We start from the raw sequence: 14431 nt of genomic DNA, 5'->3' as shown, positions 1-14431 counted from the left end.
AGATCTGTGGCAAATTGCGAGGAGCAATTTTTCTATAAGATTTGTACATACATTTAATTCTGCAGCTCAATTTTCTGACCGTTAGCTCCCTCTCAAAAATGCTGGATCCTTACTGGACTTGATTGCAGGGTTAAAAACAAATCAATGTCTTGTCCGAGAGGCCATCTATTCCAGATAAGACTGAGTGCTAGCAGACATCTGCCCCTAACCCTGTTCCCAACAGCCCATTCATACGTGCTTCATTGAATAGCATTCAGGAGACAAGTCTCAGCTTCAACTGCGAGCAATGCCATTGGTGCAGCTACACCATTTAGATTGCAATGTTCCAAGGCAATAACTCAAAAGCGCTTTCTCCTGGGCGACTTCAGATGGACCATCCAACAACGACCTCAGCCCATGGACAAATAAACGTAAAACTCGTCCATCACTAATAAGATGCAGATATTGCTGGCTGGGCCAGCATTTATTGTGCATACCTGACTGCCCTTGAGAAGCTGAAGATTAGCCACCTTCTTGAACTCCTGTAGTCCATTTGGTCTCGCTTGACCAACAATGCAAACAAATTCAGGACGTTAAAAGAAAGGCATCCATCAGGATGCTCAATGGCTTGGAGGGCAACTTGTAGGTGGTGGTGTTCCCATGTAACTGCTCCCTTATCCCTCCAGCTGGGAATAATTTCAGGATGGAAAGGTGATGTCTCAGGTGATCTTCCCCAATCCACAACTTCTCTTTCCTACTAGGTCCTCACAGCCCTCAATTCCCTGATATTTAAAAATGAAATCTACCTACCTCCTCGTTAACCAGCTTTAGTGACCTAGCCCTCCCCAACTCTCTGGAGAATTCCACACAATCACCATCCTCAGAGGAGAAATTCCTTTGCACCTCAGCTGGACTGTTCCCAACTGATTTTGAAGAAGGACCCGAAACGTTAACCGATTTCTCTTACAAATACTGCCAGACTTGCTGAGATTTTCTCACAATTTCTGTTTTTGTTTGAGATTGCCAGCATTTGCGGTTCTTGCAGTTGCTTTAAAGCACTCCTTTATTCTGTAACTATGTCTGCTAGTTTAAAAATGCTCCACCAGTGGAAACATCTTTTCAATAACTACTCTGTTATGTCCCTTCAGAATCTTGTACATTGCAATTTGATCACTACTCACTCTCCTAAACTCTGATGAATAAAAAAAAGAGCTGGCCTGTTTAGATGGGTCTTGATAAGTTACCCACGAATCAACCTAGTGAACTGTCTCTAGTATGTCCTCTCAAATGCAGGAAGCCACACTGAATGCAGTACTCTAAGTGCAGCCTCACCAATGCTCTGTATAGTTGCGCCAAGATTTCCCTATTTTTAAACTCCAACCCTCCAGCAATAAAAGCCAAAATTCCATTTGATGTCTTAATTACTTGCTGCACCGACATATTAACATTTTGTACTTCATGCAAAAGAACACCTGGATACCACTGTGCTGTACCTTTTGGGATTCTCCCTCCATTTAAATAATAGTTTGTCTTTTGATCCTTCTGATCAAAGTGCATGATCCCACACTTTCTTTCATTAAATTCCAACTGCTGGGTTTTTTGCCCACTCACTGAACCTGTTTATTAGCCTCATAAAGATTCCTTATGACCTCATCATCACATGCTTTCCCAGCTATTTTTGTATTGTCAGCAAAATGGGATACTCTGCCCCCTCACCAAAGTCTTTCATAGAATCTCTGAATCATGCAAACAGGCCATTTGGCCCAATGAGTCCATACAGCTGACTCTGAAGAACATCCCAGCCAGATTCACCCCCCTTTTCCTATCCCCATAACCCTGCATTTCCCATGACCAATCCACCCAACCTGCATATCTTTGGACTTAATATAGATAGTAAGTAATTGCGGTCGAGGACTGACCTTGTGACACTCCATCAGTTATGTATGCCCAACCTGAAGATCACCCATTAATCCCAACAGCATTGTGGATGCCCCTACACCACATGGAGTGCAGCAGTTCATGAAGATAGTTCACCATTAACTTCTCAAGCGTGATTAAGATGGACAATAAAGGCTGGCCCAGCCATGAATGAATTAAAACAAATTAAATTCCCATCAGTCGTGGGTCAATGAATAGCTGGTCATTGGCTAGCGTGGGATTGAGCCAATCAAGGATAACTTCTAAATTGACACTCCCAGCTCTGTACATACTGCGGGAGTGGCACAATGTTGCAGCAGAGACAGTGTCAATTGTAGAATCACTTATCCCCTTCATAAACTTGCACTGATGGCAGCATTTATTGAAAACATGGCCTTCCTGTTCTCTGTGATTGAGTTTAATATTGAACAGTTCAATGGCACATCGCATCATCGGCGTAGGGGGAGAGCAATCAGAACATATTTAATTGTGTGCCTCTAATTATCTTTATTTGCCCATCAAAAATGCAATACTCCAACGAGCAAAAAGCACAATTTTGGAGGATACATCAAGCATGACAGTGAAGGTAATGACAAACGAAGCATCATTAAGCTGGTATTGCTCTCAACTGAAAATTGTTGCTAGGATACGGCAATAAACTCTACACAAGGGAAGGAGATGTGGTTTTTAATATTGGAGGCATGCAGGGTTAATTTACTTTTGTCATTTTCTGGATCATGCGTACTGACATTTAAATTGCAGTTTGGGTGCCTGATAATTAGTTCTTTCACTTATACAAACTTCACAAAGTATGTAAAATGCTGAATTAAATCTGGAATGAATTTGGATTTGTGATTTTAAATTCTTTGGCATCTCAATTTCATTCATAAGCTGGATGGTTTTTATTCCAAAGCTGCAATGATAACACCTCATACCCAATCCCCAGTCTGAGCACTGGCAACCCTCATAGAAGGCACTGGCTCATATCAGAACACAGAACTTCAGAGTGAGCCATTCAGTGCTTTGAGCTTTTAATGCTTTCAGTACAGTCAATGTTTGATGCAGTTACTGTCTCAGCTCCACTTTCCCACATCACCAGCCTCAACTCCCAAGTCAATCAAGTATCTAATTCAATGACCCAACATTTACTATCTTCTGAGGAAAAGAATTCCACACTCTAATGGCCCTCAGAAAAAAAAACTCTCCACGTGTGCGTCTTAAAAGGAATGATGTGGAGGTGCCAGTGTTGGACTGGGGTGGACAAAGTTAAAAATCATACAACGCCAGGTTATAGTCCAACAGGTTTGTTCAGAAACACTAGCTTTCGGAGTACTGCTCCTTTATCAGGTGGCTGTGGAGCAGGATCAGAAAACACAGAATTTATAGCAAAAGAAATCTGCAACCCATTCCAAAAAGATGGAAGACTTAACAGCAGTCAAGGTTGGTTCAATGCACCGTTTCAGTTGCGTGACACAGATCCTCTGCTATAAATTCTGTGTCTTGAGATCCTGCTCCACAGTTACCTGATATAGGGGCAGCACTCTGAAAGCTAGTACTTCCAAATAAGCCTGTTGGACTATAACTTGGTGCCATGTGATCTTAAAAGGGAGACATTTTATTCTTAAACTATGCCTCTGGTTTTTGGGCTCCCACACAAGAGGCAAGAACTTCTGGGTATCCAACCCATCCAGTGCCTAAACACCTTATTTGACAATAAGACCATGCCTCATTCTTCAAAAGTTCAACTAGTACAAGGCAATGTGGAAAAGTGGTGCTGTTTAGCAGAGGCATTAAATCTAACCAGTTAGAAGCAGTGAGGTTCTACAGAATTGTTACTATAATCTGACACCATGAATGCAGCTGTAATTGAGCCATGGTATTTTTCGCTTTTGACTTTCTCTTGAAGTCATCTTTCTTGAAAACACACTTTTGGGTTGCAAGGTCTATAATGTCATGAGTCTGTTCCATTGTCAGGCTTCTGACAGGTGAGAAGTACCAAACCAGTCACGATACAAGAACATCGCAACCACATATCCCACGCTGATCACCATGCCAAGGACCTGGGTTTCATGGGTCTCAGAATTGAAGCCAACAGGGGTGAAGCCAACATCCTTCCAACAGATGCCTGGTTGTTCTCCCATTCTGGCTTGGAATCTAACAAGTGTTTCAAAGATACAACCCTTCTATTCCTAATCTTAAAAAAAAAACATTGAGAGAGCAAACGTGACTGCAAAGACAAAATCTATTGCCCAGAACTGCCAAACAGAAAGAAAAGCAGTGACGCACCTTGAAACTTTCTTCAAAGTAGTTGTGTTCCTCCAGAAACATTGCGTAATTGATGATAATTTGAGGCGTGGCAATTCGGAGATCTATAATCCGATCGTAAACCGCTTTTGTGGACTAGTTTGAAAACAGAAATATTTTAAAAACAATAAGATTCATTAAGCAGTAACTAAGAAACAAAATACACACGATTTCCTTTTGTTAATCCATGTTGAGCAAAACAACATTTCCTTTATGGAGTCAGTGGTTAGGACCTGGAATGCACTGCCTGGGAACGTAGCGGAGACAGATTCAATGGAGGCTTTCAAAAGAAAATTGGATACTTGCCCGAAGGGGAAGAAATTGTAGGACCACTGGGAAAAGGCAGGGGAGAGGGAATAGATGAGTTACTCTTCCAGATAACAGGCACAAACAAGATGCGCCAAATGACCATTTTCCATGCTCTAACCACGCCATGATTCTAAGAAGGCTCCCACCACGTTTTTTTTTCACTTACCACACACAATTTTAAAGGGGAACCTGTTCTGCACCTGGCCATCTTTGCTTCAAATGCATTTGTTTTGCTTCATGAGGTTTTCTGCACTCACGCCCCACTTTTGGATATTTTAATATTTAACCTATGATGCAGTTTCCATCACAGGAGGATCACTCGTGTTTACACAGTAAAATGAGACTGTCTCACACTCTAGGGGAGCCTGTGACAGGAGCATGCCAGTTTTCAACAGCTTGGCATGTGTGCTGTTACCGACGACCAAACTTTTCCTGCACACGAGTGCCCATAATAACAATGGAAATGTGGTGCGGGGCCACACTAGATTGGCAGCAAGCTCCATACAGCTCGCAGCAGACAAGATCCTACGACTTTCCACCAACATCACAGGTTAAAACGAAAATAAGATATGGCCCAATTAAGTTAAATTTAAACAGCTTTATGACATGTGAAATCAGAAATCAAAGGAGGCCAGGACTTAAATCACCTTAAAAGTGCCGAGACTCTCCTCCAGATCTGCTAACATGGACCAGACCTTTAGTGACTTGTACACTCTGCTCTGGACGGGCTCTGTTGAATCAAAGTACTCAGCTTTCTTTGCAGGTACTGCAGTAGCTCGCTGCGGAGGCAAGAAATACAAAATAGACATTTTAAGTTTGCCTCTGCTCCTTCAGGCAGACAGGGTGAGACACACAGACATGGAGTTTTTCACAAACAGGGATGAACAGGCACACAGGTAGCTAGGAGAAGGTACACAGGCAGGGACAAACACGCAGAAAACTATATTGTATATATGAACAAACAAAAGGTGCACTAAACCACCTCAAATAAATACAGCCCTGATTCCCAAAGAATGACCCAGACTAAAGCCAGTCTGGGCATCTTTAACCAACCACTTGCACTGACCTATACTTTCATTACACATCATCTGTTCTTAAAATGAAAACAACTTGCACTTTGACTAAAGGACAGACTTTGCTTCGCTTTACTGGAGGCTTGATGACTTGACTTGCCAAAGGTTAAAAAAAATCTCCAACAGTTTAGAAACAATCATGAACAATTAGCAGCAGGAAACTCGGTCATGGAGTCAAGAAGGCCATTTCTTCAGAGGCAGCAGCATGCTGAGTTAGTTTGATATTGCCATCTGCTGATGAAACTGTGTAAACTGCAGTACCATCCACCAAAGACCGAGCAAGGAAAGGATGAAGTGGAAGACTGGGATTAAAACAGCCATCATTCAGAAATTCAAACGCTGGTCCTGTCTGGTTTTAAACCATAAATTGTTCATTGGACAGAAAATCTCTGAAGTATAAATCAGACATCATCACAATTCCACAGGAGAGGGAGAAACGTCACTGACTTGTAATCTAGAGGTGCACCTCAGTTACGACTGCAAATGTAGTTACAAGTGGACAATTTAAGTTCAGTTCATACAATCTGGAATTGACAGCTCAGCTCAATAAGAGGTAGCAAATGCTGGTCCACATCCCACCAAAAAAAAATAAAATGACCCATTCTCCAAACACATCAGCCACAAAAAACAGATGGCTGGGTCAGAGATAAGACTGCACAGAATCAGAGGGTCGATTAGCTTAGTTTTGGGTGGTTTGTGATGTAGAATCGTGCCAGTGTGGGCTCAATTCCCATACCTGCTGAGGATATCACAAAGGGTGTTTTCCCTGACGTATCAGAGGTTGAGCTTTATAGAGCTTTACAAAATCATGAGGGACACGGATAGGATAAATAGTCAAGGTCTTTTCCCTGGGGTGGGGGAGTCCAGAACCCGAGGGCATAGGTTTAGGGTTAGAGGGGAAAGATATAAAAGGGATCCAAGGGGCAACCTTTTTACAGAGCGGGTGGTGCGTGGATGGAATGAGCTGCCAGAGGAAGTGGTGGAGGCTGGTACAATTGCAACATTTAGAAGGCATCTGGATGGGTATATGAATAGGAAGGGTTTGAAGGGATATGGGCCAAGTGCTGGCAAATGGGATTAGATTGGGTTGGGATATCTGGTCAGCATGGACGAGTTGGACTGAAGGGTCTGTTTCCGTGCTGTATATCTCTATGACTCTCCTTCTCAATCTCTCCCCTTGCCAAAGGCATGGTGACTCTAAGGTTAAACTACCATTAGCTGGCTCTCTCTCTCTCTCTATAAATGAAGGAGCAACCCGATGGACTGGGAGGATTATGGCGACTTTATAAAGAATCCCACATCTTTCCACCGTTGATGTAATTCTTTAAAGGGACATCCTCAAAACAAAACTGCTTGATTTATAAATCCATTTCTGTGTTTGCATGTGTCCAGATGACTAAGATTTGCAATTAACTGGCAAAGACAAAGCATGCTTTTTAATTGCTTTGTGGGATGTGGGTGTTGAGATTGGGTTGTTAGAATATTTAAGGCCAAGATAAGCAGAGTTTTACTCTATACAGGAATCAATGGTTATGGGGAAACGGCAGGAAAGTGAAGGTGAGGATTATCCAATCAGCCATGCTTTCACTGACTAACAGAACAGACTCAAAGGGCTGAATAGTCTGTTTCTGCTCCTCCATCTTATGGTCACTAGCCAGCATTTATTGCCCATTCCTGATTGGCCTTGAACCAAGTGGCTTGCTAGGACTGTTTCAGAGACAGTTAAGAGTCAACCGTGTTGCTGTGGGTCTGGAGTCATGTGTAGGCCAGATGAGGTACGGAGGACTGACTTCCTTCCCTAAAGGACAAAACCAATGGAATTTTAAAAGAAAATTATTATAGTTTACTGGTCACCATTACTCATGGCTAGTTTGTATTCCAGGTTTTCTTTCTTGTTAACTTATTGAATGTATTAATTTAATTTTAATTACAGCCAGTTGCCATGGCGACCATAAGCCCATAAAGGTACAGGAGCAGAACGAGATCATTCAACCCATCGAGTCTAACAACCATTTTATCATGGCTGATGGTGGGATTTGAATCCCTGCCTGTAGAACATTAACTAGGATTACTAGACCAGTGACACTGACACTACACCACTGACTTCCTCTAAAGTGAGCCACAATCCCTTTACCCACCCGTCATTTTAGATTTAGGACATGCAGTGAACCGACCTGAGAGAATGCTGCCATTCCTGTAATATAAAATAATCAAGACACATTATTTGAATTTAAAACTGTACTTGAATTTCTTAAAAATTCCTTCACGGGAGTCACTGACTAGGCCAGCATTTATTGCCCGTCCGTAATTGCCCTGAGGGGTATTAAGAGTCAATCACGTTGCTGTGGGTGTGGAGTCACACGTAGACCAGAGCGTGGAAGGACGGCAGTTTCCACATTTGCCATTTTGTGAAAATGACAAACAGGACACTCAAAGACCTACCCTCAGCAATTGAAGAGCCTCATCATAGTTTTCATGCCGCAGTTCCATCTCCCCATATTCACACCAAACGCTGGCAAGGTCATCAACGTGCTTGAAGTTTACTTTTGTGGCTTTTTCAAATATGGTTCGAGCCTGAAACAGAAGCAGATGCAACTCAGGAACGTTTACTGCCCTTTTCAAGGGAGTCAGGCCACAGCAGCGATGTTCGAATGTCAGGCTGATGTTGACTGCACATCACTGGCAAGGCTCACTATATTTAAGAGCTGCAGTACCCAGCAAAATAAAACTCTCACAAGGTTCGACCTTCCAGCTGCTTGCCATTTTAATCACCTCACTCCGGTACTGACATTGCCACCCTGTGATTGCTACAGTGTTCCAACAAAGCTCAACGCAAGCTGGAGGAATAACACCTCATTCTCTGCTGAGGCATCTTATAGCCTCTAGGGCTCAATGTGGAATTTAACAATTTCAGAGCATGACTTCTGTCTGCCATTCTGTTTAAAAACAGCACCCCTAGCCATGTCTTGTTTGTGCTTTGTTGGCTTTTCTCTCAGTAGAATGGAAGGGTCACTCTAAGTTCTCTCCACAGATGCTGCCAGACCTGCTGAGCTTTTCCAGCAATTCCTGTTTTCGTTGGACCCATTCTCTCCTTTCAATACCTAACATTTGCAACAATTTCACTCTCTTTTAACCATTCTCACTCCCTTTGTCTTTTGCTCTGAGATTGATAATTATCTGCTCCACTTGCTCCTCTTTTCCACTGCCTCACACCTTCTGACAACAGCACAAAAACTATTTTCCAGCTACTTTCAGTTCTAAAGAGGTCATACTGGACTCAAAAAGTTAACTTTGCTTCTTTGCCCACAGGTGCTGCCAAACCTGCTGAATTTGTCCAGCATTCTCTTTATATTTCTGCAGCTGAGGTGGCTGAGTTTGGAGGTGTATGCTGGGAATGTGCATTACCGCAAATAACTTCTTAAAGAATTGCTGAAAGATAAGCTCCAGTTCTACACTTCATCAGAACTTAAAATGGATTGCACCATTTGTTACATGGTGAAAATATGTGAATTTGCTAAATTCCCTCCATCCATCTCACTGTCAGAATCATACAACACCAGGTTATAGTAATGTGGTGCCACTATTTAAGAGAGGTGGTAAGGACAAGCCAGGGAACTATAGACCTGACATCGGTGGTGGTCAAGTTGTTGGAGGGAATCCTGAGGAACAGGATGTACATATATTTGGAAAGGCAAGGACTGATTAGGCTTAGTCAACATGGCTTTGTGCGTCAGAAATCTTGCCCCTCAAACTTGATTGAAATTTTTGAAGAAGTAACAAAGAAGATTGACGATATCAGAGCGGTGGACGTGATCTATATGGACTTCAGTAAGGCGTTCGACAAGGTTCCCCATGGGAGACTGGTTAGCAAGATGTACATCTCTATGATTCTATAGTCCAACGTGATCTGACGAAGCAGCAGCACTCCAAAAACTTGCGATTTCAAATAAAGCTGTTGGATTGTAAATGTGACTTCAGATTTTGTCCACTGCAGTCTAACACTGGCAACTTCACAGAAGCTCATCATATGGGTTTTAAATGTTGCCATGGAAGTCTTTCCATTTCAAGCACATAAGGTCATAAATCAAGCACTTCCAGGCTCTCTCTATGCTGTCTCAATAAGGTGTCTCAGTTCCAGATCTCAGAAAAAAGCTACTGTGTGAATCTGCCAAATAATTCCATTTCCCTCTGGTGAGGCTGCCAGTTACTATCTAATCACTACCTTTTCGTGGAGGTCCAGCCTCATCAGGAACTGGATGAAGAGCACAAAGGGTTCCTGTAGCCAGAATTTTGCCCATCTGTCTAGCAATAACCAAACTATTGCACCATCCCCTGAAGCTTTAAGATACAACAAAGACACAACTTACATCCCGAATTTGACTATTTTCTTCATAAAACTTTGCAAACGAAACCCAGAGCGAATGTGGCTTTCCGGTGGCTTTTAACGGGTCAACGGTCTGGACCGCTTCTGTGTACGTGTTTATGATCTGTAATGCAGAACAGCGATAAACAAGTAGATCAAAGGTTTCAATTCCTACCTTTTAAAAGCAAAATGAAGTCATCTGATTAGATGTAGCAAGAGTGTGTGTGGAATTACAAAGTACTGTGCCATAACTAAGCAAAAGTGAGTGCACATCCACCAATGTCATTTATTGTATCTGTTGCTCCCGATGCGGTCTCCTCTACATTGGGGAGACTGGACACCTCCTCATAGAGTGCTTCAGTGAACATCTCCGGGACACCCGCACCAATCAACCCCACTGCCCTGTGGCCCAACATTTCAACTCCCCCTCCCACTCTGCTGAGGACATGCAGGTCCTGGGCCTCTCCACCGTCGCTCCCTCACCACCCGACACCTGGAGGAAGAACGCCTCATCTTCCGCCTTGGAACACTTCAACCCCAGGGCATCAATGTGGACTTCACCAGTTTCCTCATTTCCCCTCCCCCCACCTCACCCCTTCCATCCTTCCAGCTCAGCACTGTCATGACCTGTCCTACCTGCCAATCTCCCTTCCCACCTATCCACTCCACCCTCCTCTCTGACCTATCACCGCCATCCCCACCCCCATTCACCTATTGTACTCTTTGCGACCTTCTCCCCAGCCTCACCACTCCCCCATTTATCTCTACACCTTGGAGGCTCCCTGCTTCCATTCCTGATGAAGGGCTTTTGCCCGAAAAGTCGACTTTCCTGCTCCTCGGATACTGCCTGACCTGCTATGCTTTTCCAGCACCACTCTGATCTAAACTGTGCCACAACTGACATGGTGCTCCGGTATCAGAGTGAGGAGAAGAGGAGATACTGCACCATTGAAGAAAGCTGCAAGAAAAGGCCATGCGCTCATGAAGTGGTGGAGCAGGGTCAAGGGAACAAAATGGTCTGCTATTCTTGTCTCTGTCACGCCAGCTCACGCACAGCAACTGCCAATAAATGACAATGACAGACACTTTGAGCAGACCACCAAGTTACCAAACATCTACTTTCCACATGAACATTTGACTTTTCCAATATGCATTCAAGCTCGTTACGACTGACACCTTGGAAAAAAGGCATTGTCAGGAAGATTACAGGGCGACTTAGAACTAGCCACGTGCCCTCTGTATAAATGTGAACTGTAAGTGTTTACAAATTACTGTAATAGTTCCTTTCTAAAGTAAACCTTGAAGTATAAAAACATTCCTAACTCAAAGGACAGTGTAATTATAGTATCCATCACAGGCGACACAGTATACCCATTATTAACAACTCAGTACCTGTGATTAAATTCTTAAATTTTCTTTCTCTTACTTTTACAAATCAGCTGAACCACCCAACCCTTGAACTGGAAATAATTACTACTGTTTAATGATACTTGGTGTGAGCGACATCTGCAATGCAGAATAATTTTCTATTAAATGGAGTAATCTAGGAGACAGGAAGATATCTCTAGGTAGAGGCGGCCAGATTAATTCAGAAGTGACACTAAATTTGGTGGCTGCACGTTACAAGTCTCAGGAAAAAGACAGACAGGTGTGAAGTTTCACGGTTAAATATAGTCAGATGGCACGTGTTTGAGTATGGGGAAGAGTGGATAAATTGGTTTACATATTGCTGCTTGGCAGGATAGAACTTTGAGTATCGCTCACAAGAGAGACCCACTTTGATCCGTACAGGTAAAACAAACGCGTCCAGACAAAGCACTCTTTTCAATTAAAAACTGTGGGGAATTTTAGCTTCCTGGTACTTTCTGTGTGGAAACATCGCAACCAGTCAATGTTGACTGGCCAACCGATCAATAACCTTTTCACGTGCAGTACAAGTTATTGTTTCCTCTGAAATTTGGCGTTCTTGAGCCTGTTGTGACGAGTGCAAGATGAAATGCTTCGCTGACCTGTATCTTTTTGGACTAGTTTAATAAAGTAGGTCATTTACCTCATTACCTACTTCCACAAGTTGAAATCAGCATGGAACTTGGAACAACAACTTGGAAATAACAGACTCGTCACCAGAATTCAGGCATATCACAGGCTATCCTGCATTTTTGAAAGGGACTATTTCTCACGTGAGATCACTTATTATTCAGTGCAACGTAAGAGTCATGGAGTTGTACAGCACAGAAACAGACTCTTCGGTCCAACTCATTCGTGCAGACCAGATATTCCAAAGTCATCTGACGCCATTTGGCCTATATCCCACTGAACCATTCCTATTCATGTACCCATCCAGATGCCTTTTAAATGCTGTAATTGTACCAGCCTCCACCACTTCCGCTGGAACCTCATTCCATATACACACCACCCTCTGCGTGAAAAAACTACCCCTTAGGTTCCTTTTAAATCTTTACCCTCTCACCTTAAACCTATATCTCTAGTTTTGGTCTCCCCTACCCTAGGGAAAAGACCTTGGCTATTCACCATATCCATGCTTCTCATGATTTTATAAACTTCTTTAAGGTCACCCCTCAACCTCTGACGCTCCAGGGAAAATAGCCCCAGCCGATTCAACGTCTCCCTATAGCTCAAACCCTGCAAGCCGGCAACCTTCTTGCATATCTCTTCTGCACCATGTTGTGGGGTTTATTCTAAAAGGGTCAAGCAGCAAGCCTGAGGATTCTGTGGAAGAAGTTCCTCACCTCTCGCGGCTTTCCTTCATACAGTTTGACCCGCTTATGCCACTCATGTACATTGTGGGGGTTCTGCCGAAGCAGGACACTGTTCAAAAGGAGGGGACGTCTGTTTATAAGCTGCTCAAACCGTGCCAATCGAAGCTCCAGATCGATATCATCTGTTAAGAACAAGCGGACAGGTGTATTACTGCCACTGGCCGCGTCAGTGATCACCTCACCGTACACGTCAGCATCAGGATATAACCCCCATCAAGAAACATAATGGAGTTTACTATCTAAACTTCATAAAACAATGTGAGAACTATCTAAACACCAGGTAAGCTCTAACTGGAGTACAATTCTAATCATTCTAATGCAGGAAGGACTTGGTGTCACTGGAATATTTATGAGGTTGTAGCCTTTAGCCAAGAGAAAATATTTGGACTGGCTGGGGCTGTTTTCTTTGAAACAAGAGGGCGAGAGAGATGAATTTGAGGTATACAAAATTGAAACAAGCCTTGGTAGAATGGTTGGGGAGGACACATTGCTCAAAGCACAAGTTAAATGGTCAGGAACAGAAATTTAAAATAATTGATGGAAGGAGTAGAGGAGAAATTGAGAGGGAAATTGGTGGGTATCTGGAATTCACTGCTTGAATGGGTAGTAGAGGCAAAAGTGATGATTGCATTTGAGAATGATCTTCAATCTGCATTTCAAGTTGCTTAATTTTGGGTTACAGGGTGTGATCCAAGAGCTTCATAAAAAGTTTTCACTTGGATGGCACAGATGCAATGGATCGAATGGTCTCAGTGTCTTAAATTTTTGATGCACAGGACAGAAGATTGTGTTAACTGAACTTACAGTGGGGCAAGGATTGTGAATGTACTCTCATAACTCAGCTGCCAGCCAGAGAAATCCTAAGTGTAAAGTTATACAGCCAATGGCATTTGCCAGTGCCCTTTCGACAGATCAATCTTAGAAAGAAATGAGGCACTGACCACCTTGTTCCAACCATGGAATTGGGTACAAATCTATCTTTGTGACACTTACTTCTCTGAATTCCATACAGAATCTAGTTTGGAGCAACTATTGTGGAAAATTTCCAGTATATTTCTAATCACAGGAAAAAAGAACCATTCTCTCCTTCATTTCATTAAAAACACACAAAAATCTTTGTGGCATAAAGGCTTTATCCAAAAGACTAACTTTTGTGCCAAAAAAGTATAATAATTCACTGAATAAGTGAAAATGAAAAACAAACTTCAACAATCTGCAATATTTGCAACTGCTCATATGCGACTCTCCTCAGCTGAATTTTCTTGTCCATGGCTTGTCCATACAGACAGTACCAGAGGTGGCTGCAATTTACCTGCTGCCATTGACTCCATGGCATTGCAGCTGAAGAAAGGCTGGATTGAGGGATCATTAACTGCCCGGCGCCACTAACAGGCCCAGCACGGGACAATAACCGCAACGGTGGAAATTAATAAAAGAAAGCAAAACATGCAAAATAACTATACCTTCTTCTGCTTGCCCCATTTCTGCTGTCGTTTCCATTTTAGCTGCAATCATGCTCTCCTCAAACTGCGCATAACTATCAAAGACTTGGGTGAAATCGCGAACTGTCATCACTGTTTGAATCGCCTCTTCATACACATCTCTGGCCTACAGGGAATGCAGAACTCATTCTTTTGTGCTCCATTGAAAATAATAGAATCACAGAGACATTACATCACAGAAGGTTATTCGATCCATTATGTCCA

General features: G+C 42.8%; 1 protein-coding gene across 1 annotated transcript in view; it reads right to left on the bottom strand.

Annotated features, from left to right (window-relative positions):
- The window catches only part of xab2 (XPA binding protein 2), a 47360-nt gene that overhangs the window by 21081 nt on the left and 11848 nt on the right, over positions 1-14431 (bottom strand). The window contains exons 7-12 of the mRNA XM_043694846.2: positions 14189-14333; positions 12696-12847; positions 9950-10069; positions 8025-8156; positions 5157-5288; positions 4183-4296 (exon numbers count right to left, since the gene is read on the bottom strand). Of these exons, the coding sequence (XP_043550781.2) occupies positions 4183-4296; positions 5157-5288; positions 8025-8156; positions 9950-10069; positions 12696-12847; positions 14189-14333 (795 nt within the window). The remainder of the gene's footprint in view (positions 1-4182; positions 4297-5156; positions 5289-8024; positions 8157-9949; positions 10070-12695; positions 12848-14188; positions 14334-14431) is intronic.

Source organism: Chiloscyllium plagiosum, unplaced genomic scaffold (genome assembly GCF_037043375.1).
Source record: "Chiloscyllium plagiosum isolate Xiang-an unplaced genomic scaffold, Cpla_swu_hap1 HiC_scaffold_45, whole genome shotgun sequence".
Taxonomy (NCBI): Eukaryota; Metazoa; Chordata; class Chondrichthyes; order Orectolobiformes; family Hemiscylliidae; genus Chiloscyllium; species Chiloscyllium plagiosum.
Note: the sequence above shows the minus strand (reverse complement) of the source record. Positions and strands in the feature narration are given on the sequence as shown.